This window comes from Lagopus leucura, unplaced genomic scaffold (genome assembly GCF_019238085.1).
Source record: "Lagopus leucura isolate 7727_CA_CO unplaced genomic scaffold, USGS_WTPT01 Super-Scaffold_100159, whole genome shotgun sequence".
Taxonomy (NCBI): domain Eukaryota; kingdom Metazoa; phylum Chordata; class Aves; order Galliformes; family Phasianidae; genus Lagopus; species Lagopus leucura.
This window is the reverse complement of record NW_024962335.1, coordinates 34,904,971-34,931,865: the sequence shown is the minus strand read 5'-3', so window position 1 is coordinate 34,931,865 and position 26,895 is coordinate 34,904,971. Positions and strand designations below refer to the sequence as shown.

Genomic DNA, 26,895 nt, shown 5'->3' with positions numbered 1-26,895 from the left:
AGAGGAAAATTGCATTACAGATTGGTTTCTGAAATAATCATGCTTTCCAATGTCAATGTTAGTGTTTCAGACAGACCAAAAGCGTGTTTATTGTCTTTAGCCAAAGCACCTGCTGAAATTCTTGGATGCTGACACTCCAGGACAGATTTGGACCCATTCTAACAATAATCCAAAACTAAAGCAAAATGTTCTCATTTGTATGACTCTTTGACCCTGAGAAAACTAGTAAGACTCATCCTGTTTCAACTGGGATTTTTTAAATCAAAATACCATCCAGCTGTAAAGTTAGAAGCATAGCATCATAGAATTGTTTGAATTGGCAGGGACCTTTAAAGGTCATCTATTCCAATGACCATTCAGTGAACGAGTAATGAACTCTAGTCTGGTTACATTTGCCACAGATACAGCATTTCAGAAAGACTCGATTTTCTCTATCACGTAAAAGTAGTAACAGAAGGAATATATAACAAGTAGTAACACATTATACTTACCTTCATGTTTTCTACTTCCATCAACCCTCATGACAGAATAGTCTGGTTTATATCTTTGTGATAGTCACTTTGCTGATACACCTCATAGTATGTATTTTTTACAAGGTTTTCAGTAGGGAAAACTGGAGTTGCTATTAGTTCTGATGAACCAAATGAGAAAAAACTTATTTCAAGAAGAATATAGAAATACATTATTTTTAGCAACATTACAGTATTGTGAAATATAGCCCCTCTCCAAGGTCTCAGCCAGTAGCTCCCACCTCCTTGATACACAACAAACAGAACAAGTGCTGATACTTACTTTAGGAAAAAAGATTGTGAAATGTGCTTTTGAAATACATTTCTCAGAACACTTTCAGGCCCACAGAAAGCTGTTTACATTCTATTACTCGCAGACACAATTGCAAAAAATGTCAGGAAGAACAATATTCTGAGCTGCAAGCAGTCAACAATTCTTGCTGAATTCCTGGGAGCCAGAACTTCACGATCACTCTTTAAGTATGTAATCTCTGGTCATGATAAAAGAACTGGAGGTTTAAATAATGGAATTTTTAAAATTATTGCCGTAGAAATAGAGCCTGGATATTTATCACGGTAATCAGCTATCTTTCAGAAAATTTATGTAGAAAGATTGATGTGAAGTTCCAGCTGATGACCTAATTTGGTAGCAGTACAAGAACTTCAGCGTTCAAACATCCTTCAGCGTTCACTTAGAAAAAACAAATCTCCTTTCACCAAAGGGCTTCATACCATCATAGTGTAGAGGGGAACTTTTAAGCTTTTAAACTCAGAAGTGCAAACCCTTTGAACTTTGTAAAAAGACAAAATATTTTAAATTGATGAAAGAGAATGAATGAAAATAACTTTCCATCTGACGGTGATCTTTATCTACTGATACAGACTTGCTACCAAGTCCAGTAAAAAAAAAAAGAGAGAGAAATTTATAGCATTTTGTTGATAATTTTATTTCTGGATATGTTTATTAACTAACTTCTACTTTTCTTCCTTCTTGCTAGTTTTTGCTTTTTGCTGTTTAAAAATACCATTAGAAAGACAGTAGAAGTTTTTATTCAATAGCACCTTCTTTGTTTATCAGATTATTCATGCTGGACAATGGAAAGCATCAGAAAAATGCCTAGTTTTAACTTTGAAATGCAAGGAATTGAAGGCGATATAAACAACTTTGAATCTCTGACACATATTAAAACAGTTACAATTACTGTGAAAGATATTCTGATCACACTCATCACAGGAAAGATGAAAGATGTTCAGAAAGATGATAGAAAAAATTTAAAATATATACTCTACAATAAATGACTTCAAAAGAAAAAAGATCAACCTTTTTTTGGTGTTGCTAAATATTTACTGTCACCAGCACCTACAGATGATTTTAATCTTTCACAACATTACAATATACCTTTATAATGAAATGCTATAATGAAGTGCTTCCCACAGATATGTAATAATCATAATCTACAAACCTGCTTCAGATAGTATAAAACAAGCTTGACCTTTTGCTCTGCATGCAATAGAGCTTGCTGAGGATATTTTTAGCTACTGCATCACCGTGACAAGCGAACTGCTTAGGTAATGTCTGCAGTGAGAAGTGTACACATCTCTGTCCTTTCCTTTAACTAACAAACCAAACACAAACTCCGATCAACTCCACAAGTTCCTTGGTTTCCCCTTAATGTTCAGCCGTCCAAATATGACCCTGATTCATCAGCATCACTATTAGTTTTATGGAGGCTCTACAAGAAATACTCTAAAATAGACAGTTGATTCTTGATGCCTTAGGACAATGTTTTTGGACACATCACAGAAAAGGATTTGTTTAGCCTATTCCTGAAGATCCAAATTATACCCATGAATAAAGTGTTTTCCACACCGAGCTTTCTTTGGCATGTTTAAAATCCACTGATGAAACAGGAATGACACAGGAGTTAAGAAGCCTTTCCAGACAATATTCAGAATGGCAATGTAAAAAAATTCAGGACAATCTTGTCAACAAGTTAGTCACTCCTGCATCAGCATTTACAGTACCTAAACTAGTTGAAGTAAATGGTGGGAAACAGAAAAATGTCTATTTGATACTGCATCAATACTGTCCATTATCTGAAAGTAAGCATAAATTATATGTGTTGAGTAATTTTTAATCAGTGGCTATTACCTGTTAGGAAACAAAATGAAATCTCTGCATCCAAGGGGGAGGAAAAATTCTGCAAGCTCAAGTATGTGGACATCAATGCAGTGGAAGAGGAGGCTCCACCATTTTATACAGGAACTTCAGTATTGAATAGGAAACAGGCCCTTTAAGGTCATGCCTACACCACTAGTTTCAGACAGTCAGGAACTAACATTACCAGGAGATGAGGCAACTTTTGAGCAGAAGCCAGTGTAATGATGCACAAAAATCTTAAAATGCTAGTGCAAACTCAGCCTTCAAAATGATTACTGCTTTTTCTTTGTTCAGCTGTGTTGTGATACAGTGAAGGAAATAAATGCTTTGTAAAAATGACTTTTATTTGACAAAGTTATTCCTCGAGCAAGGCAAAATTAAAATATTCCTTCACTTACCTCAGATATAGACACTGTACAAAACGAGAGTGGAAAATGAGTTCTTTGTTAATTACTTATATATACATAATCTCAGAGCTAAACTATAATTCTGTAAAGGAAGCAGATTGAAAGCCAAAAGAAATGTGCAGAAATACAACACAGATGCATAGGTCTGTATGGTATCAAAATAGTCATTAGCAACATTAAATTATTGGCTAGAAATCTCACTTTTCTGATTTTCCCTGGGCTAGATCATCAAGTGAAAATTATCAAATAGGATGAGCCTGACTGATGCTAATAAAGACACCATTAGATACACTAGATCTATGATTACTGTTTTACTTAGCTTTTAGACACATTCTAATATAATCAGGTTTATAGCTAATTTCTAATATAAAGCCAATAATCATATACATGCATATAGTATGCATATTATACGACTGCAGACTGAAGAGCTTGAGCATTTTAGATTTTGTTGAGCCTACGCATGAGTTCTAGGGCTTCTTGCTTCTCCCACTGCACATAATTCTTGTCAAAATTATTTATGTTATCTTGGATACAAAGAATATGGATTATTTATTATAGAAACTTAATTGCACTAGCAGTCATGCCTTGGAGGCAGAAAAAGTTTGAACCTTTAGGCTTTCAACTTATCTAAAATGCTATTTTTCAGGATATCATAAATTTATTTATATAATGTTATTAAAAAAAAATACCTGTGATATCACCTGCCATGAATTAGAATGGTTTTGCAAACTTTCCCCTGACATTCCTCTACCAAAGTTTCCACAAATTATTTTCCTATGACGTCATGGTTTTATGATTTTCATTATTGGTATTCCACATCACAGCATCATGTAAAGCACTGAGAGTTAAAGAGTTAATGCCCCACTTCCATGGACCAACAATTTTCTGAATATACCCGGCTCTCAGAAGAGAACTACACACTACAGAGGACATTGTGTTCAGAGGGGAAGACAAAGCTGGCAAGTCACAGGACTCACTCTCTCTTGCTGCCCGGCAGTGTGTGGGTATGCTCCCCAGCCATCGGTTTCGGACACTCTCTCTCTCATTTTATTTGATGTATTAGCCTCAATTCCAATTATATATTGCATTATAGTGTGTTATCTTGCATTCTGATATAATATGTAGTAAATTAACTTTCCTCCTCAGATCACTGCCACTGTTCTGTTTTTAGGCCCATCTCCCTACCCTTCCCCCTTTCCTTTTCCCTTTCCCAGGGCATGGATCTGTATGTGCCCTGCCCCATTAGTCACAGTACTGGGACAAACTGGCCTGTAAACCATCAACACTCTCCCTTTTTCTGGGCCAGTGGGCTTGTGGGCCTGTCATGGACACAGACAGATCTAGAGATAACTTAGTGACACTATGATTAGGCAGAAATAATGAAAACTAAAAATAATCTCTTGTGCATGACAAGGAGGAGATGGAGTTTAACACATAATGAAAAGTTTGTATACTACATCTCTCTTTTTTTTTTTTCTGCTGCATATCTGAATTTCTTCTCTGAGACTTGCAGTTTTGAAAGCAGTCAGTGCTCCCAGTCTGATTTTGTATGTCTGTCATCTAATTCTGCATTTTTTCTCACAGGGTAGAGAGAACACCTAAAGCACTAGAAGTGTCAAAGGTAAGGAAAAAAAATCCCTGCTGTTCTATGTGATAATCACAATATTCAAGAGTGGAGACTAACACATGATGTTCCACTAGGAAAGATAGTTATCAGTAACATCTTACTGACAATAATCATAAGCTTCTCCCACTTCTCCATGACCACATCTGACCACATCTTGCTGAAACACAATAAAACTCTTCCGTAGCAAAACTGATGAAGACAAATGGTAAGAATAAAGTGCAAGCAAATTCTACCATACTTTATTCCACCTAGGTAAACAAGATGGTTTGGACTCATCAACACTCAAATATCTTTTGACTTACCAGATGAAAAGGAAACTGGTCAGTCAATCAAAAAGATCTGGATTTTCATACATTTGGAGGGAGAGATCATTAGCTAATAAAATCTGCATCATTTACTTATTCAGTGAAACCCCACAGCCATACAGAAGGCAAAAACTTTTGTCTGATTACAAAAAGTAAGCACGGAAAAAGATTTAAATAAAAACAAACTGTCTGCAATACACATTTCATATTAACAAACACATAGGAAACTATTTGGAATTTACAACTATAAGGAAGCAATTTATGAAAAGTGACTGCCAGTGGAAAAACAAAAAAAAAGTGGAATAAAAAATCACAACCACCAGAAAATAACAAGAATTGCCCATGGGTCCCCACTGGATGACAAGCTCATCATCAGAAGTATCATTCTCAGTTTATTTATATTTCTAGGCATCATTTCATTCAGAACTTTAAAACTTAAGATTTCAGGTCTACAATCAATAGAGTGTAGGCACGGAGTTTCCCATTCACAGACTTGATCCAAAGCCCATTGTCAGCTGGCATTATTACTACTTCCTTCAATGGGTTTAAAAATGACATCTGAGGTCAGCATGACGCTCTCCTTATTCTGTCAGAAATTCCACTGCAGCAGTGCAGTATGCATATTCACATAATTACGTATATCTTATTCCTGAAACTGAGGTCTCTGAGCTTTGTAAAACAGAATGTATTCTATTTATACATACCAGACATTGGTTACAGTAATGTTTGGAACTATTCTAACATGATGCACTGCATGGTTTTTGAATTTTTTCTGTCAGTAGAGCTGGAGTTGTTTACAAATGTCTGAAGAAATGACTGTCAAAGCTCCTATCTTTCAGCACGGATTCTTCCATTATGCATCCAAAGTGATAAGAGCTAATAAGCTTCTCACACTCCTTTCAGTCAATGCACTTGGGCATACACTTGAGAAATAAAGATAGACTTGTGTGTATATTTAATTTTTTTTCAGTTTCTTTTAAAATTAGAAATACTAAAACATTACATCAAGATATGATAACACCTTTAAACCAGAAATGAAAGGGAATTTTTTCATCATTGCTGTAGTTGCCTAGAGCTTCAATCACAGGCTACTAGAAAAGACAATAAAATTAAATCATAAATAAAAACTATTTTTCCTGTTAAAAGAAGAAACTGAATATACAGATACTTCTCTCAAGTATAGTTTCAGAGAAATCTTGAACCAATGATACACTCCCAAATGAAGACATTTGCCATTTTTTAAATTGAGATTTGCAGGTTCACAAATCATACTGTATCAGTGGTATAGAGAATGTCAGTCACTCTTTTCCTGTGTTGCGGTTGGGTCTTCATTTAATAAACTGCTTAACTGTTTCTGTGCACATGAGAGGAAAAGTTCCAAACTAGACAGATTTCTCTGACGAATAACTTGATCAAGCTGTTGAAATAAGGAAAGAAAGAAAGAATAAGAGAACATAGAAATAAATGTTAGGCTTTAATTAGCAAAAATTCATACATACTCACCAACAAAAATTCCAACTCCAAATTCAGCAACCACCCACAAAAAGAATTTTTAATACACACAGTTTAGTATCAGCTTTTAAACAATTATTTCTTTCCAAAATAAAATGTATGTAGGTCACTTTGAAAGCAATGCCTTCTAGTTATTTCCATGGAAACTACAACAGACAGGAAGAACATATAACACTATTTGATAGAGCAAAGTCTCAGCTACAAAACACTATTTTTCAACATACTGACCAACATTAGCTATGCATTTTTGCCTATGATGAACAAGAGCCTGCATGTTGTGCTCATAAAAGTCTGCACCAGCAGATGTGCCCCACTGTCACTGTTGTCACTACTGAAATGTACTACGTACTGTCTCACTGTGCTTACATTCACTGTTTGGCCTCCAGAAATGTTCAACAAGCATCAGCGAATGTCAGTGAGCTCCATTTTTTTCTGCATAGAGGAATTCTCTGAAACACTTTTGTTTCATATGCCATTTTGTCAGACCCCACTTTGCTGACATCTGTCACACAGCAACAAAATGGAATGGAATACTAGCTGGGGAGGTTCGACCTCTACTGCCATACCACCAACATCTGCCTCTGACATTGTGGGCCAACATAATAAAATAGGAGGTATAACTTTCAGAGCAGCCCTCTCATTTAAATAACAGCTGCTACTGACAAGAAATTGAAAGACTTGGAAACACTAAACCAAGCTCTAAAGAACCCATATCTATATAAAAGACAATCGAGAACAAAGAACAAAATGGGCACACTGTTGCTGTGATGATGGATTTCTCCTGATATGAAAGGCATCTTGATTCTCTACTCCAAAATATAAAGAACACTTTGTATGAAGAAACTTGCAGATGTTTTTCTGCTTCTGACCTGACCATTCCCTCTGGGGAATGGATAGATACAGTCCAATTCATATAAAATCATATGTTACGTCTTAAGAAAGTACTCGAGAATCCAATTTCTCTAAATATTATTATGTCATGAAATCCTATTGCTTTTGGTAGATATGTTGGATGAAATTGGAACATGAAACTGATTTTCAGTGGTTTTCCTTTTATGGCATATTGCATCGTCTTGACTCTCTTACTAAAAGAGTCCTTCATTGAGCTTTGATCAAGAGCTTTGGCTAAGCTCTTTTTTATTTTTTATTTTTTTTGCAACTTTTCCTTGCAGATTCTTCAGAAATAGGTACTTCTTTAAAGTAGCTTACCAAATGTGTGTTCTGATATTGTGCTGTTAATTGTATCAAGACAGTGAACTCCAATTGTACACCGTAAGTTTATTTCACTCAGAACTAAGTAAATGGTCAATGTGTGCAGCTATTGGCTGCAATATGAATTTATTCAGGCTTGAGATAGACTTTACACTTCATGAATTAATAACAAATTTGAGGAACCTTTGTTGAGGCTCAAGTGGTTAGTTGGAAGTCTCCCTTTGTAAATAAAGCCACTTGATTGTTAAAAGTTTATGTAAGTTCAGTAACATAAAAGTTCAGAACTCGTCAGTTAAGCTTCACCTTGAAAGGTACATTTTAAAATTCTTCCATGCTGAAGTAGCTGACTAAACAGTCAGAAAAGACTTAGGATTTTCGCATGACACAAAACAAAGCAATAGTGAAATGATACTGATTTTGAAAATAGTACATTGAAATGGCTGTTCAAAAAGAGAGCATTGTCATTAATGGATAAGTTAACTGGGAAACAGAAAGAAATCCAGTGAAGCTTCATTATATAATAGATTATTTAATGAAGTGTTTGGAACAGCCAGATTTTTTGAAGACTGCCGCAACATTACTGTGTTGCTCCTTGCATAATACATAATTAAACGAGCAGGTTTATTTAAACCTTGTTGTTCTAAACAGTCGTCCCTTTGTATTTAGAAGGCCCTGTTCACTTCATGGAATGATGTCATTACTTAAGCAAACATTCATGGAAATCTGGTAAATTCAAACTGAATGTGACTCATATGCAGACATAATCAGTATGAATAGCATATTAGGGATGGAGTATTCATATAACCAAATTAAGTTAGCTGTTTTAATTCTGCAGATACTGAAAAATGTACTGTATTGGTCTTGATCTACCACAAGAGAGGAGATTTTCCACATCCCACCATCACTGTATTTAGTATTAATGTTTTCAATCATATTAAATTTATCCAGTTCAGTGCTCCCAATTCTTTATGTCATGACCTAGAAGCATTCACATCCTTCACGTTTTCCCTTTCTAGCATAACTACTCACAAATAGATACATTTTCAGGGCATAAATTCTTAGTTCTTCCTCCACCAACTATTTCTCAAACATCTAAAAATTTCAAATGGCTAAAGTAGAAATGCAGTCAGAACTCTTTAAGTATTTACTATATGTCAATTATTTTATCTCTTACTAGTAAATGCTAAAATATTTTACAGAAAACTCAAATTTAGGTTCAGGTATGAAGTTATAAGGATGAAATTAGGATCTAATCATAGTAAAGATACATTTTATTATTAACCTCACAGTGCCTTAAAGTTCAGTCAGAGATGTAAAGAAAGCAAAATTGTTACATAAAGATCCTTTACTTTTCCCTGTTGTGTAAATATTAAGGTGTTTACATGAATATCTTTGAAAACTATTTGTCAGACAACATTATTTTCCAGTAGCAACAGATTTCAAGCTGTAGAAAATGGTAAATACATTTCTAAAAATGTGCACTGAACAATTTATCAGTACTTCAAATGATAATCTGATGATTAATGTAGCCAAATGCAATTCCACTCACTCTTCTGTCTCTGTAATTCTAAAAGGATTTAATGTTTACAATGACTTGAGACTAAAAATGAGTGAAGATATTGAGTACTGTTGTTACTTTTTAACTGGATTTTTTCAAAGTTGATCTCAATCATGCATGTTATAAAAACAAAGAATAAACATGGCATTACTATTTAATGAAGCAGAGCATCTTCTCTTAAACATCATGAAATCAGAAATCAGGTTTTCTCTCCTGCGAATTCTTTATGCAAAACAACGATGCAAAGTACAGAATACATCAATAAATCATTTTAATACATTCATATACATGTTTTTATTTATCCTTAGAAGAGAATTAAAAACTTCAAATCCTGAAAAGTACCCTTGCCATTCAAAGAAAATCAAGTTCATGAAGAGACATGAAATTTCAAATGTAAAATCAATACTTCATGTAATTGAAAACACTTAGATTGATGTGTAGCAGAATGTGTTCTGAAGATTGAGCTTAGTAGGTCTAGATTAGTGGAGTTGATAAAAAGGATTTCCACCTATTTCGTGCTTACAAGTAGCTGCTTGTTAGCTGTTGAATAGAATTTAATTCCAAGGTAATTCCTTTAAATTCAATAGTGATTAGCCACAAGGAATTATTTATAGACACTGTTATGATGTCATTACACATACTTTCCAAGTGACTAGTATTATGAGCAATCCTACATATTTCACCATCTTCTTGTCCTCCAAGTCCTCCTCAGTAAAAAAAAGACATTTCAATACTGTAGGTAAAAGTAATCAAGATTTTATTGTATTTCTTGTAAATGTATCTTCTTATATATTTAATTTGGTGTATAACTATAATTAATCTTGGTTATAATTCCATTTTAACTGAATTCCTCCACACTTTGAAAAGTATCTCCAAGGAGAACACAATATTAGTCAAATGTGTTCATGATGAAAACTGCTTCACCTAAACACTTATGTCCTTAAAAATTAAGGACTAAAGGAAAAAAAATCTTCAAGGCCCACTAGAATCAGAACATAATTTAATGGCTCATTCTACACACTTGATATAATATTAAAAGTACACTGGGTTGTTCATGGAGCAATTACTCTAGATGTAAAACAACTTCTTTGTTGTTGTCAATCATTGCTGTGATCAAATTAAAATTTAGGTATTTCTGTTCTAATTGTATGTAAATCTGTACCTGTAATTGTATGTAAATCTTTAATAACTTGTAAAAAGTTCACTAAAACATCATATAACATCACTCTGCATTATGAAATACAGACAAAAAATGGTCTTTCTAAAGAATGACCTGCACTTCAGTCCTAAGTGAATGAAATGACTGCATTTTAAATCTTACATAAATTTTTAACTGCAGTCACTTTTTATGAATAACATAATTCTTTCTGAAACATTGAGTTTTCTTGTGTAATTACAACCTCAGCTTTTGCAGAATTTTCCTGCTCCCATTCACAGTATGGAATAATCTATTCAAATGTACTACTGCAACTTAGTGCAAAATTCGTTGTATATACTGTGCTGCATATTGGCTTACATCAAGTGTTCAACAGAATATTGCAGTGTAATTATAAGACTCATAGGTGTCTTCTCACAGTCTGATTCGTAGACATTCCTCTTTGAGGAAAAATAAAAAATGAGGGTACAATTTTTGTACAATTTTTATGAGATATGTTTTGTGGTCTTTTTTCTTTTTTTTTTTTTTTCTTTCACAGCTAATCCACACATGAGCCACAGACATGATTCTGAAAAATTCCACAGCTAGAGAAGTTCAGCAATGTAGTCATATTTTCTAATAAAATTATGGTTTCAGAAAGTTTTTGTAGTGAACTAACATGAGCTTCTCTCCATAGATTGAACAGAAGGCTTTAAAAATTTCCCTAGTGCATTAAATATAACACACAAAAAATTACTCTGTGGAACCTGCAAATCTGTGAGTTGGATGAGGAAACAATGAACTAGTTCCTCTCATTCCTTTAAAGGATGAGAAGGAAAACAGATCCATATGGTACATATGGGAAGCAGAGCCTATTTTCAAGTTAATCCCAGGACAGGACATTTTTGTCTGTTCACCTGTGAATTTCTACTATTGATAACACTTACTAAGTATACAAAAATGAAGTTCTTCATGGCTACAATTTATACAGTATCTGCTACTCATTAGAAGGTCATCAATGTTCAAGACAGAATCTCTAGAAAGAGTCTGAAATGTGAAAATGTTTTTTCTCCTTATAATAAATAATGCTGCAACTTCTAATCCTTAAGGAATTTAGGCTCCAAACTTGATCAGTGAAACCATTAAAATAATCCCATATGTTGGAGACATCTTTAAAACAGATTTGCCTAGTCTGCTGAAAGTGGTGAGAAAACACCCTGTCAAACCTCTCAGAATCTCCACTCTCTCCCAATTGGACATAAGAATGTAAGAAAATGCCAACTTTCCTTCACATAAATAAAAGAAGAAAATTTACTCTCAATCAAGGAATGCATAAAGGAGCTAAAAATCATTGCAGCACCTGCTCAGACTACTGTAAAAGGTGAAAAAAGGGTATTATTTAGGAGAACAAAAATAATAATGGAAATATTTACGTGTAGCTGGGTAGATCTATCTATTGAATAGCTTAGCAACATAGGATTCCTTTACTAAACTATTTACAGGTTATTGCCATATACGAAGTATATAGAGTTACTGTACTGCTACTGTAATTGCTGATGGGTACAGCACTCAGATACAACATACTTAAGACAAACATACGGAAATACATTTAAGCAGTATTTAAGTATCTAGATATATTATACAATCAAATGCCCTTGTATAACCTTAAAGACTGAGGTCCTGACTCTGCAAACTGATTTCAGATGTCTACAAAATCTTCAATACACTACTGACTCTCCCACTATTAAAGTCACTCACGTGTGTCATGTAGACATGCACCTCATTGATTTTTAAAGGCTTCCAAAAGAAAAGCTTTTGGAAAAACTTGTTGATTTTGTAGAAAACAAGTGTCTTCCTTACAGCATAATATCCAAAGCATGAAAATGCTCATTAAGTACGTGAAGTCAGATCTCTTTTTTTTATAGTTTTCTATTTTTAAAGCAAAAATATCCCAATGCTGTCATATCCCACTGTTCTTCTCTTGTAGAATTACTGAAGAGCAGCAGAAATGCACAGATCAGTTCCACTAATAAAATAACAAAACAATTAAATTTGGCACCTGTATATTATGTGAAAACCGTATTTATTTCAATTAATGGAAAAGCATAATAGGGAGTTACTTTGAAGGCTGCTTTCAATGTTTTATAGACTTATGGGTTTAGTAATGCTCGCTTAGACTGGGCAGGTCTCAAATAAAACCCAACTTCCCACATGTTATGTCACACAGGACCAATTCTTATTTTCCTTTGGGCACTAGATTTTCTTTAATTTGGGGGAAAAAAAAATAATTATTTGCAGTGGATACCAATCATCCTCTAGATAACTTTGTTATCCCTGTCAGTACTCGGCACCTTAACTCAATTTGATAACTCTGTGAACATTACTATAACTATGTTACAAATAGAGCTATAAGAGTGAATCTATGCTGTATCCACTCCTGAGCTACATTTGATTCTATCCAGCATGGAACTCAGCAGCGTCCGCAAAATCTCTGAAAGAAAAATGGTTGTTTCTGCTACATAGTTCCTGATATGTACAGTACCTGCAAGACAGGTTTCTTGTTCAACATCTTCATCAATGACCTTGATGAGGGGATAGTGGCCACCCTCAGCAAGTTTGCTGATGATACGAAGTTGGGAGGATTGGCTGACACGCCTGAAGGCTGTGCTGCCATTCAGCGAGACCTGGACAGGCTGGAGATCTGGGCAGGTGCAAAGCAGAAGACAAATCAGAATGTAACTATGGGCCATCTTCATCAGATCACCTTCTCTGATACGGAAGTAGGAACTGGAAACATATAATAGCACCTAAACCATGGATACCTAAACAATCTGACAGCTTTCTATCCAGGCTTGTCAGATCCTGGGTCCTTACTGTTCTAAGTATCCAAGTTAGTTTTAGGCACTGTAAAATGCTGTTTTAATATGGCTGCTAAAGACTTGCTAGAAACTACACAGGGCTTCTGTGAAACATCATAACCACAGATTATAAGATGTGACAGGATGAAACCATACATACTTGAAGGCAGATCTAAAATTACACCTATATCTAAAATTACCTATATCTATATCTAAAATTATATTACCATTGTAGATAGATTCTCAAAAAGAAACTCAACAAGGAATCAGGCTGCAGTAAATCTGGTAAATTAATTCAGCAGTAATGACATATGCATTGAAATAAGTAATTAAGCATTAAGGTTTAGGGAATAGAAAACTAATTTTCTACTACCCAGACAGGCATTTCTGAGGCCACACTCAAAGGACTTCTTCAGTACTGATTGGATTGCTCATGTTTTCACGGTCAGATCCATTTTACTGAATATTTCCATTTGGAAGTTGAAGCCAAACTTCTGCAGCAAAATTCAGAGCAGCTGCTGCAGAAGCACCTTAAAAAGCTGCTGATTACAACAATGTAATCAAAGAAAAGAAATGATACCATAAAATCTAAAGATGTAAGAGATCTTGGCCAATCTACTGATTTTTGCTGATAATTCCATCTACTGAGAATTACAATAAAGTTGATCACTGTGGAATGTCTCCCTTGCAGTTTGACAGCCTTGTATATGCCTGCTCAAAAAGATATCACTAGCCATGTTTTTTACTTCAAGATTCCTAAAGATCCTCTTGTTGCCAATAGAGACTTGTAAAAGGACAAGGAGTTGGCCTATAACAACAAAAACAAAATTGCAGATTATTTTAGTTTCAGTTAATCCAAGTTGATCATATTGACCTGATTAATTTTCCTATCTAGTAAAAACTAAGGTGGATAACATAACTTCATAAAATTTTTAATTGTTCCTACGCTATCAGTATACCTAATATTGAGAGATTGACTGGTGAAGTAACTCCCTGGCATGCCAGAGAAAAAGGCTCTAGGGGGATAGAGATACCCCCTTGAAAATGATGGACCCCCTGCCCTGTCACTGTCTGACACAGGGAGGGCGGGCCTGAGAGATGGGGAGAGTTGGAAGACAGTCCCAGCTTGGACTCACGGGTGAACCCCTTTCCAACCAACTTCGCTTCCCCAGGTGCTCCCTGAGAAATAGGTTTGAGGCACTGGAAATTGAAGAAGAGGTGAGCGAGGAGGCGTGGGAATGCTTGTCTAAGACATCGCTGAGGGCGAGGCAGTCAACTGCATCTCCAGACATCCTCTGCCAAGAAAGAAAGAAGGGTCATTGTTGCAGGTGTTTCCTTTCTCATGGGAACAGAGGGCACCATATGCAGACTGGACCTGACTTGTAGGGAAGTGTGCTGCCTCCCTGGAACGTGAGTCAAGGACATAACTCCCAGCTTTGGTTCACCCCTCTCATTACTACCCATTACTGATAGTTCAGGCAGGCAGTAGCTCAGATAAGCCTGCGAATGATCAAAAAAGACTTCAGGGCTTTAGGGCAGTTTGTGAGGGAGTGGGAGCACAACTGATATGTTCTCCTATCACTTCAGGGGCGGTGACGGACACAGAGTAGACTAGGAAAACCCAGGTAATAAATGAGCAGCTGAGAGACTGGTGCTGCCACGGGAACTTTGGGGTTTTTTGACCATGGAGCAATTTACTCAGCACCTGGTCTTAATGGCTGCAGATGGGTGTCACTTATCTCTAAGATCTAAGAAACAGATCCTAGCCCAACAGCTAGTGGGGCTCACTGAGAAGGCTTTGAACTAGGTAGGAAGGGGGTGCAATGAAGCTCCCTAGGGTAGAGTGAGTAGTCTGGAGCTTTATACTTGATCAAATGAGTGAAGACTGTTGAGTGTGATGGGACAGGGGTTATTGTCAGGCCAGGAGATTGCGGAGAAAAACCTCTGAACTGTCCTATAGGATTCTGTGGGAACTCCTCAGAGGAGGATATATTGCCACCCGTTGTCTGAAAACTCCTCATGTCCCTCTAGGAAGCAGTGGGGGAAAAATTTCTTCCAGAGATTTGAGGGAAGGTCCCTACAGAAAGGTGGTGTGTCAGAAAGGCCAACAGAAGTGCCTTTACACTAAAGCAAGCAGCATGGGAAATAAGCATGAGAAGTTGGAAATCATGATGTGCTTGGAAAATTAGGATCGGGTTGCTATCATGGAAATATGGTTGAATGACTCACAAAACCAGAATACCACTGTAGAGGGCTATCACTTTTATAGGAGAGAGAGGCTAGGTAGGAAGGGTGGAGAGTTGCCCTCTACATTAAAGACTGGATAGACTGTGAGCTCCCTCTAAGAAATGGAGCAGGTTGAGAGCCTGTGGGTTAGAATTAGGGATAGAATTAATAAAGGACATCTGGTAGTAGGGGGTCTACTACAGGCCTCCTGATCAAGGGTAGCCTGCTGATGAGCCATTCTTCATTTAGCTTCAGGAGGTGGCGTGTTTGAAGGCACTACTCCTAATGGGAGATTTCAATCATCTGGATAACTGCAGGGAAAATCACACAGCAAGCTGCAAGAGTTCCAGGAATCACAGAGTCATAGAATGGCCTGAACTGAAAAGGACCATAAAGATCACCCAGTTTCAACTCCCCAACTATGGGCAGGGTCACTAACCACCAGCCCAGGCTGCCCAGAGCCACGTTCAGCTGGCTTTGAATGCCTCTGGCAATGGGGCATCCATAAGAATCCACGAGAAATCTCCTGAGTGCGTGGATGATAACTTTCCAGTTCAAGTATTGGATAGACCAACAAGAGGTGAAGTGTGGCTGCATGTGATGCACACCAGTGCAGAGATCATTAAAGGCATTAAGTCTGAAGGCAGCCTAGGCTGCAGCAGTCATGTCCTGATTGAGGTTGGGATCTCAAGGAACATGGGCCTGGAGAAGAGTGGGGTCAGGACTCTAAACTTAGGGAGAGCAAATTTCAGGCTGGTTAAGGAATTGTTGGGCGAGATCTCCTGGGAAGCTGTCCATAGAGGCAAAAGAGTGGAAGAAAGTTGGCTACTCTTCAGGGATGCCTTTCTGAGAGCACAAGAGCTCTCCATCTCTCCAAACAAGAAAGTGGGCAGGGGAAGCAGGAAAATGACAGGACTTGGCAAGTCAGTCTGAGGGAAAAGAAGAGACTGTACCACTGTGGAAACCAGGGCATGTCACCTGAGGAGAAAACAGGGATGCTGTCTGAATTTGCAGAGAGGAGATTAGAAAAGCAAAGGCATGGACAAGAACTGAACTTGGTGAGGGATGTTAAAAACAAGAAGAGATTCTATAAGTACATTGGCCAGAAAAGGCAGGCCAAAGAGAGCATACCTCCTTTGGTAAATGAGAAAGGAGAACTAGCTAGGACAGATATGGAGAAGGCTGAGGTACTAAATGAGTTTTTTGCCACAGCCTTCACTGGCAGTCAGGATTCTTGTATTTCTCACATTCATGGAGACCGGAAAAAAGGAAACATCACTCTCAGTTACATGAAAGGAAGGAAGGAGGACTCAGGGAACAAGAGGCCAGTGAGCCTCACCTCTGTGCCGGGAAGATCATGGAACAGATCCTCCTAGAAGACACGTGAATGTCTATGAGGGATAAGCAGGCAAACCGAGACAGCCAGCATGGCTTTCTCAAGGGAAGGTTGTGCCTGATCAATCTGATGGCTTTCTATGATGGAGCGGCATCAGTGGACAAAGGGAAGGTGACCTATGTCATCTACCTGGACTTGTACAAGGTCTTTGACTTGGTCTACCACCACGTCCTAATATCTAAATTGGAACGATACAGATTTGAGGGATAGACTATTCAGTGGATAAGGAATTGGTTGGAAGGCCATAGACAGAGGGTTGTGTTGAATGGCACTATGTCCAGGTGCAGGCTGGTGACAAGCAGTGTCCTCCAGTGGTCTGTCTTGGGACCAGAGCTCTTCAACATCTTCATCAATAACATCGATGATGGGCTGGAATGCACCCTCAGCAAGTTTGCTGATGACACCAAGATGAGTGGTGCAGTTGACATGATAGAAAGAAGTGAAGCCATCCAGAGGGCCCTCAACAAACTTGAAACGTGGGCCCGTGTGAACCTAATGAGAGGTTTTGCACTTGGAATGGAGTCATCCTAGATACTGGAAGAAGCCCTTGAGAGTAACCGTGTGGAGAAGGACCTGGGGTTCCTGGTGGATGAAAAACTAAACATGAGCCAGCAGTGTGTTCTTGCAGCACAGAAGGTCAACGGTATACTGGGCTCCATCTGAAGAGGGGTGGCCAGCAGGAACAGGGAGGTGATTGTCGCTCTCTACTCTGTCTTCAGGAGGCCCCATCTGGAGTACTGCGTCCAGGTTTTGGGCCCCTGGTACAGGAAAGATGTGAAGCTGCTGGAGAGAGTCCAGAGGAAGGCCACAAAGATGATCAGAGGGTGGAGCACCACTTCTGCAAAGACAGGCTGAAAGAGCTGGGCTTGTTCAGCCTGAAGAAGAGATGGTTGCAAGGAGACTTCACTGCAACCTTCCAGTATTTAAAAGGGGATTATAAAAAGGAGAATCTTTCTTACTTGGGTAGGCAGTGATAGGACAGGGGGGACGGTTGTGAGTGTCGATTTAGATTGGATGTCAGGAGGAAGTTCTTCACAGAGAGAGTGGTGAGGTGCTGAAACAGGCTGCCAGGAAGGGCTGTGGATGCTCTGTCCCTGTAGATGTTCAAGACCAGGTTGGATGGGGCCCTAGTACTAGATCTAGTACCAGATCTGGACATTGATGCCCCTGCCTGTGGGAGGGAGGCTGGAACGTGATGATTCTTGGGGTCCCTTTCAACTCATGCCATTCTATGATTCCAATTATACATACACAAAAATTCTGAATTAAGAAACACCCATGGAATACAAATAATTGTAGTACAAACTTGTCCACAAAGACACAGATGAGTTCAAAAGAAAAAGGCAACAAATGAATAGTGTATATATTTCATTAAGAATAACTTCACCAAGTACTCTAAACATCCACTTAACTCATTCTAATGAAGTATTAAATGTTTAAACTCCATAATACTTTTGTCCTTTGTCATTTTCTCATTAGGATACTATAATAGGAGTACTTATGTTCATTCACACAAAGATGTACAGCCTTTGTTAGTGGGGTTTTGTTCGTTTTGATGATTTTTATTTTTATCAGCTATTCTTAGTCAATCTTAAATTCTCTTCTGAAAGCTTAAGGAGAAGAGCCACATGTTGCACTAAAAATGCCTAATTCTACTTATCTAGTTAAGAATTAATTTTATCTGTACTTAACTTCAAAACTTATTTTGAGTAAGTGTAAAGTACACATAAGTAGCAATCTCAAAAGATATGATCTGGTTATAATTCTGATTTCCAAAAATATTATTTTAAAGTCTTGTACAATTATAGTACAAGAAGGATGGATCAGGAGTAACACAGAAGAGCCTCATTTACAGAGGACAGGAGGAATGTAAGGATGCCTCACTTCCTCTCATCACACAGAGCTTTCCTGATAAACAATAGAAGAAATAAGGAACTCTTATTTTCTTGTCAAATTCTTGCATAATAGAAGGACCATGCATGTCAGACTTTGTGTATTCCTCAGGTATTGCTCAATCACCTAATGACACAGAAAAAACCACGGTCCAGTAATGGATACATCTGGGTGATGTTAATACTGCAAACCTTTGTTAATGTGAACAGAGTACTCCACAGAGAAATTTTAACAATTATGTGATTGCAGACAAAATCCAAAGTTGGTATATATCTTACGATTTGTATATATAATTATTTATGTATGTTGGATTAAAAGCAATATATATAAGCACTTCTGAAATACTGTAACAACTGGCCATCTCACTGTTGAATGTGATAATTCATCCTGACATTTTTTTTTCCTTTTGGCTTAGATATCACAGTTTTTCTCATCTATAATACCACTTGACTTTGGTTTAAACTGGAATTTTGCCTGGATAAAGAATACAGGCATAACTTCGGTCTTCGAAGACTTAGACAGTGAAGCACAAAAGGATATGTGAAACAGTTTCAACTTAAGGAAAGAATTTCAAACTCTTGTAATTTTACTACAGAATAATTGCAAAATACATACGATAGGTTATGTATTTCAACTAAATCACTTTCATCAACATACATGATTAATCAAGGAGAGTCAAAACTATAATTTTGCTTATTTAATATTTTCCTTTAGATTTTAATGAACATAAGTAAGTGGCAGAGAGTTGTATTTTTCCCCAATGCATTTTTAAACATTTAAACACAGTACTATAATTTCTAGGAAATTAAAAATTCTCTTCATTCATTACTGAGAAGTGGCAGAAAATGTCATAAATCGCTCTTAAGGAGACTGTCTAATAGGATCAATAGAATGTAATATTCCTACATCATTTTAATATCTAGAAATGATACTTCAAAATATTAGAGAGATTAAAAGTTGAGGAAAAACACACATCTAATTTCTGTACCACATGCAGGACACTGCTTAGTCACGTAATTCACAGAAGAGAAAATGGAGAGCAGGTGTACCAACTCACCTTACAGTACAATTTTACATGACCCTTACTTAATTCTTTGGATTTATACTGCTTTTTGATTTGGGTAAAGGAGCAGTGTGAAAATGCTTCTAGAGCCTCAGTGTAAATGTTTCTTTAATCCTTTTAAAGGCCAAAAAACAGGCCCAGCTGAATGAGCAGGAAACTGAGCTGAAGAACTCTCAATGACCCTATCATACTACTGTCTCTCTTGGCACTGATCTGTCGGTCGCAAGTTCATCCTGGGTGGGGCACAGATGTTCAAACATCAGGCTAATTTAAAGCACCAATATGTGAATCCTGGTAACAAACATGTGCCTATCTGATGGTGACATGCTTTGTAGTAACATGAAATTTTGCACTGGTAACTTGTAGCTAAATTATTAAAATAGTTGACACAAAACTATACAAAATATAGATACCAAAATAGATTATGTGATGAGTTTCACATACAAGCTTGTTGTTTACACTCAATTTTGTGCTGCCAAAGCAAATCAATGAATTCAACCTCAAATTATACAGCTTTATTGTTTTTCTTTTAAAGTTGAAAGATAGGGGATGGAATTTAAAAGAAAAATGTTCAAGGTGATACCAAATTTTAAAACCTAGGAAACTAGTCTGTTAAAACGTGCTGGTGGTAACATGTAGGGTTTAGGCTCCCTTTAATGTGGCCTGAGGGAAAACATAAACACTTTTTCTGAAATTCTGAAATTAAACTTTGGGTTTGCCCCCTACAACATTCACAAACGAGAATAACAACTCCGTACTTTGTTCTAAGTTGCATTAAAATAAAGCAAGTATTCAAAAAAAAAAAAAAAAAAAAAAAAAAAAAAAAAAAAATCACTAATTTGAGATTAATAGTTTAGGAGAAACTGATTTACAGACTTTCTCACTTGCCCTTGCCTTCAAATAATAAGCCTTCAGGTGAAAGCTGTGCTTGATTCTTGAAGTCAAGCACGCTTAAAAAGAATTCAAAACAAAATTTTGATAATCACTATCACTGAAAAGCATGATTTTTACATAGACAAAATGAATTCTCTGCTTCTGATGCAAGATTTTGTAAGTGACAAAACAAATGAATTAGTAAATGAAAGTCACCTAACTATAACACAAGCACTTCCTACCCATTCACAGCAATGGGATGTACTGTTACCATAAATCTTAAAAATCATTTTAGACCTAGTTATGTTTAAATTCTGACTCATATTCTCAGCTCCTTTTCCTAAATAAACTGCCTACAAGGTGATAATGTGCTGCTGCAGGTGTTGCCTTTTCCTCTCCCTCCCCTGAGGTTGTAGCAGGAGCCCTCTTCAGTTGCACAATGGAGATGGACTGACGAAAAATTAAATAAATAAATAAATGAAAAGGATATATAATCTAAATGTATATTTTTTTGTTCACCCTAAGAATCCATATTCTTACAATGTAATTTTTGTGGATTTGAAGTTATATTAAGAATCAAGTTTCAGGAGATTTTGCTTAACAGCAGTGGTTACTGCCAATAGATGTATCACAAAAGTGGATACATCCTGTAGGAAGCACAGGCAGTAAAGCAAAGATGCAGTCAATGGGAGAAGTTGAAGGAATTCAGTCAAATGTAATTGAAAGAGGTTAACTACACAGCAAATGCCTAGAAAGCAACCATTCAGTCATTTCAGGAACAACAAAATGTAGACAAAACAACAAAAGTTCAACATAATAGTAGAACTTTATGCCAACTTTTGGTTGGACAGAAAGCCAAAATGCTACAAAAATTTCTTTAATTACTATGTGCCAGAAATATGATAATAAAGCTAAAGACTAATGTATGAGTAAAATGAAAATGGTTCCAAACCTCATAACATTTCCTCAGAAGTAGAGACATCGATTACATAGATTTTTCTACAGAGAAAATGTAATTTTCTAAAATAGATATTTAAAAATCTTGAAGGTGAGAAAAAAATCACACGTATGTCTGACAATTGAGTCCAATAGGACACTTTTGATTTTGTAGATTGACTTACAATAATTTTGTTTTCAAATAACTATATCTCAAACTGTCTGATATCCAATCAAAGACATCATTTCTTGTCTGCTGATTTCCCCCTTAACTTGATTCAATTCAAAATAAATGTGCTATAAACTACAAGGTAGGCTACCTTTTCCATGCTAAGGTATTTTTCATATTCATACAAATAATGTAAAGAACTATCATTCTAACTGTAGTACTGAATTATACTAATGGGAAATTGTAGTCTAATTTGCTTAAGAAGAATTTAACATGATTTTGTGATAATTTTGATTGATGAATAACAGCAACTATATAGACATATAGGCAAGTCTCACTTGGCTAGTACTCAAAAGTAAATTACAGACACTTCCTCAGAATTTCAATGACCAGGAGAAACTTCTGACCTTTACTCAACAGGGTAGAAAGCCTAATTCATGTAAACATTTACACTGACATGTAAGCATTCTCCTGTAGTCTTTACCTTGAGTAGTTTAAATGCGAGACATTAGTTTTCACAAAAAAACCATTCTAGGATTTTAAAGAATGATAAATCTTAGACAAACAGACCTTATGGCCAATGCATTTTAGGATAACTTGCACCTTAGGAACTGCTGTAAACATGTATTAAGGGAAACTCTAGTGTTTTCCAAACATTCTCAGTCTTCTTCAACAGAGAGTAAAAATATCTCTAGTTCTTCTAGTTGTACCATAGATACCTAAGCTGACTGTCCTAGCACATATCAGATTTACCAGAAAGGCAAACTCCCACACATCTTTTTGTCTGGGCAAAACTGTACAGAAAGCATCTTGTCAAGGAAACTACAAAGCACAACTAGGATTTCGGCACCTAAAAGTAATCACAGCACTACCAAGTTAAAGTAATAATTTCTTTACACAATGCCAGAAAAGAAACTTTACAGCTTAGCTTTCATTGTTTTGCAGTAAGATAGATATGTTTTATACCAGCTTGCCAGTGATTCTTAAATACAAATATAGTACAGTTTCTTAGTTTCTACAACATTGAAAAAAAACAAGCTAATACTAACCCCACCTCCTCCCCCCCCCCCCAAAATCTCATTTTAATATCTCCAATTATTAAGTGTGTATTTACATTTTGGTAAATATTGGTCATAAATACAGCATTTAACTATGTATCTTCTAAAAATTATGAGGCAAAACGTCACATTTCACATAGGAACACACAGCAGTACAATGAATTTCTCTTACAATGGTTATATCCTTGCTCTCAGCTTCTGCCATGTAAATAGAGATGGGATGGCAGACAAGCGTCTGCAGACTGAACAAATGTAAGTCTGTTATTCAAGTGATTACTCAAGTCCCTACATGTAAACTTATTTCTTAACCTCTGTAAGCCAAAATATGCCCTTTGAAGTCTACAAAAGCTGCATACATTAAGCAGTTGTCTGATACATGTAATTTGTTTGGTTTCCAGTAAACTTTCCCAAAGGAAGATCAATGCCAAACATTAAAATTTCCTTGCTGTCTATGCGGGGTAGTAGTTTAGCAACACATACAAACACAGAAAATGGTTATTATATGTATTTGCTTCACAAAGTACATCTTTGTCATTTAGAACATTTTTTTCAGTAACGTGTTCAGTACAAATGCTCAGTACAAGAACATTTACTTGGTAGAAAACTCTCTCCCAGCTTGCTTTTCCCTATGTATGTCAACTACAAGAATTCCTTTTTCTCTCTGCACAGCTAGTGGTCACTAAAACTAAGAATTACATAATGGTTTACATAGGTACATTTACATTCGAGTACTGCACTTTTTCCTGCTATAAACATGCAAATGATAACACTGAATGAGAACTTTATGAAGCACTCAATAGCAATAAATAAGCAGTAAATTACTTAACTATGAGATTCATAAGTAACTTTAAATTAGTGGCTTACAATAAAAATACTGGAACTGAACAACAGAATAATTTTGTAGCTCCCCTTTTCATGAAACTCACTTGCATTTGAGGAATGTTCAGAGTTGAAAATACCTGGTTATGGACAAAAGGCAAATAACATTTAAGTAGATTATGTAGAAGAAATCTGAACACTTTCCATGTCTTTAAAAAAAAAAAAACATGAAGCAAAGAATTCCCTGACTTTTCTAGCAAGAAACAATTGGAAGCAGAGTTTAGTTTGAAGCACAGTAGTGACCAATTAGCTACTTTGATGATTAAAGTTTTTCTAAGACATTCAGATTTTTATTTTTTTTAAATTGAATTCAGATTGACTCAGTTTCTGGACAGCTTACACAGACATCAGCAGGAAAAACCACACCGCTATCTGATAATTTTGTATCTACTAATAAGTAACCCCCATAGTGACTAAAAATGAAAAGTGAACTCCAAAACACTTGTTTTTCCTGAGTTTGTGTATTTGCTATTTTCTAAACATGGATAAAGGAATTACAAGAGACAAAGCTGCCCCAGCTCAGTGTGAGTCAAAAGAGGGTTAACTTGCACAATTGGTAAGTTAAATTACACCTCTCCCTGCCCTATGCATTCATTGATGAGACGAGTGTTTTAGAAGTTGTGAGGCCTTATTTACTTTGAGGAGGTCACTGGCAGATAGACCAAGATACCCCAAGCCAGTAGGAAGTAAAAGTGATAGTGACTTTCTGTACAAGAGCAGAAGATATCAGGAAGAATGAAAACTCAGCCTGAACTGTGGGCGCCGTTCTAGTCTGCACAGGTGTCCCCTTTAAACAGACACACACATACTTGCTTAAGTTGATAATACAATGCAAATTGAAATTGAAAACATTTAAGTGATCTGATGTCCTAGCTAGGAGACTAGAAGAACAGCCTTTGAGCAAGTGACTGCATGGAATACCACTCTCCAGACAGAATATTTCTTATTCTTATGGGAGCATAAGTGTTCCAGTATTCTCTCAAATCAATCTCCCGCTGCTTAAAAAAATAATTTGAATGCTTTGTTGATGTTGCTTTTTAAGGAAAGCTTGATGCAGCACTGTATGCCTTCGTCTGAGTAAGGCTCTTTCGTGCAACTTATACATCTCAGAAAGGGAAAACTATTTTGTCAGTAGTGTCACTGATCTTCGAATGAAAATAATTTTGAAAGGGAGGGTGTTGGTTTTTTTTTTACCCTGAAAAAATCCTCACTATTTTCCACTAATAAAACTGTTGTAAACACATTACAGCTTCATAGTTTGTGGGATCCACAGCATGGGTAGAATGGACAGGGAACCAAACAGGGATTACTACAACAAAGCTCTACTTGCTGCTGCAGTCACTGTCCAAAAAAAGAAAGACATACAAGAAGAGAGGTGAGGCCAATAGCTTGGAATAAAATCAGCTCCATTTGTTCATCTAGTCTTTCTATGGCTCTGTATTTCACATCAAAAACACAAAGAGTACATGCAGAGTCAAAATACTGAATATATAGATGAAACACTTGTGATAATTCTACTCAACACTGGTTCATAAAGATGGCCAAAGATGCTATTTTCTGTTTCAAAGAAAATCTCGTTTACATTGCCTATCAGGATGTATGTTTCATTTAAAATACGTTCCAGGCAAATACAGTATCTAAAAAAAGTTGTCAAACTGATCAGCTTTTGACATAGTTTGCCTTCATCCCTAAAATGCTTACAGAAATGCTTTAAAGTAATATTCGACTCTCCTGGCCTTGGTGATGGGTTGAAGGCAAACTACAAGATCTTACTTTTAAGTATGAGGTTATAGTTGAATAATTTCATGGAAATAAAGTCTTAATGAAATACATATATGTATTATTTCATGATATGAAAGCATAATGGATTTATTATGCACTTATTCACCAAGGGTCCAGAGACAACTAGAAGCAGAAGTATTAAACTAGTATTGAATTAGACTTTAAATCGCAATTTCATTTTTAGCATCTTACCACTTTACGTAAGTTTGTTGTTGCATTTTTTCCACCTTTTTAGACACAAAAAATAGCTTTCAAAAATAAGAATTCAAATTAAAAATGTCCATATTTAGTAGTGAGGCAATAAATGATATATAATCCACAAGTTGGTCCTACAAATGTGGTAGCAGCAGCAACTATCAAGGTAAGTGCTTTCTCCTACATTCCCTATGACCTAGCATGCAGACATATTGCCTTGTATTAAAAAACAAACAAACAAACAAACAAACAAAAAGTAAATGGTAGTATTATTTTTAGTTTCTATTCACTTTGTTTACATAACAAAAACAAACGATAGACTGTACTCAACATTTCAGTACAATTTAGACCAATGTCCAATTAGCCCAGAATCAATGTTTACCAGAGGCAAACAGCAACTACCTAGCAAAAAGTAGAGCTGGAAAAGCATGTACTACCTCAGTTACTACCTTAGCCAGAGCAAAATATTTTTGTTTTTAACAGTTCTTGGCAGTACTTTATCCCAATGAATTTCCAGTCAATTTAAAAAAAAAAAAAAAAAAAAAAAAAAAAAAAGCAAAAACAAGTTTTAACATCTGCAACATTTGGTGGCGAGGAGTTCCATACTATGGGAAGAACCATGTGCTCCTGCTTATTTTTCAGCTGGTATCTTTAACTGCATTATCTGACAATCTCATAAACATTAGTCTCATAAGTATCATTATTTACAAGGTTTCATGACTAGCTTTCAAAGGCAAGCCTTTATCAGAATGAACTGTTTCATCACAAGACCCTTCTGCAACTACTTAGTTAGAAGATAGCAATTTTGAGGCTTCTGGTAGATAAGGTCACAGACATCTTGGAACTGACATATGTCTAATATACAGCATATAACTAAAAAGACAACCATTTCTGAATGTTTGTATTTTTCCTTATTTTACTAAAGAATCTTTTTCCTTTTTTTTTAACAAATACATTTTAAAAAGTGAAAGAAAATTTAGTCATCCACAAGTATAAAATGGATAACCAAAAATAATCAGATCAAATACAAAATGGTGAGTAAACTCCAGACATGCTCTTGTAATACTTCTTCATGAAACATGGAAAAGACAGAAGCATAAAACACATTAAGTGTAGAAATCCAAGAAAATTAAAATTAATG

The 26,895-nt window shown here is 36.2% G+C and overlaps 1 protein-coding gene across 5 annotated transcripts in view; it reads right to left on the bottom strand.

Annotated features, from left to right (window-relative positions):
- Positions 1-5,384: 5,384 nt before the first annotated feature.
- The window catches only part of CCDC91 (coiled-coil domain containing 91), a 143,648-nt gene continuing 122,137 nt past the window's right edge, over positions 5,385-26,895 (bottom strand). For all 5 annotated transcript variants that reach the window (XM_042889906.1, XM_042889909.1, XM_042889911.1 and 2 more), the window contains one exon: positions 5,385-6,426. In XM_042889906.1, coding sequence (XP_042745840.1) covers positions 6,304-6,426 — 123 coding nt within the window. In that variant the 3' untranslated portion in view covers positions 5,385-6,303. The remainder of the gene's footprint in view (positions 6,427-26,895) is intronic.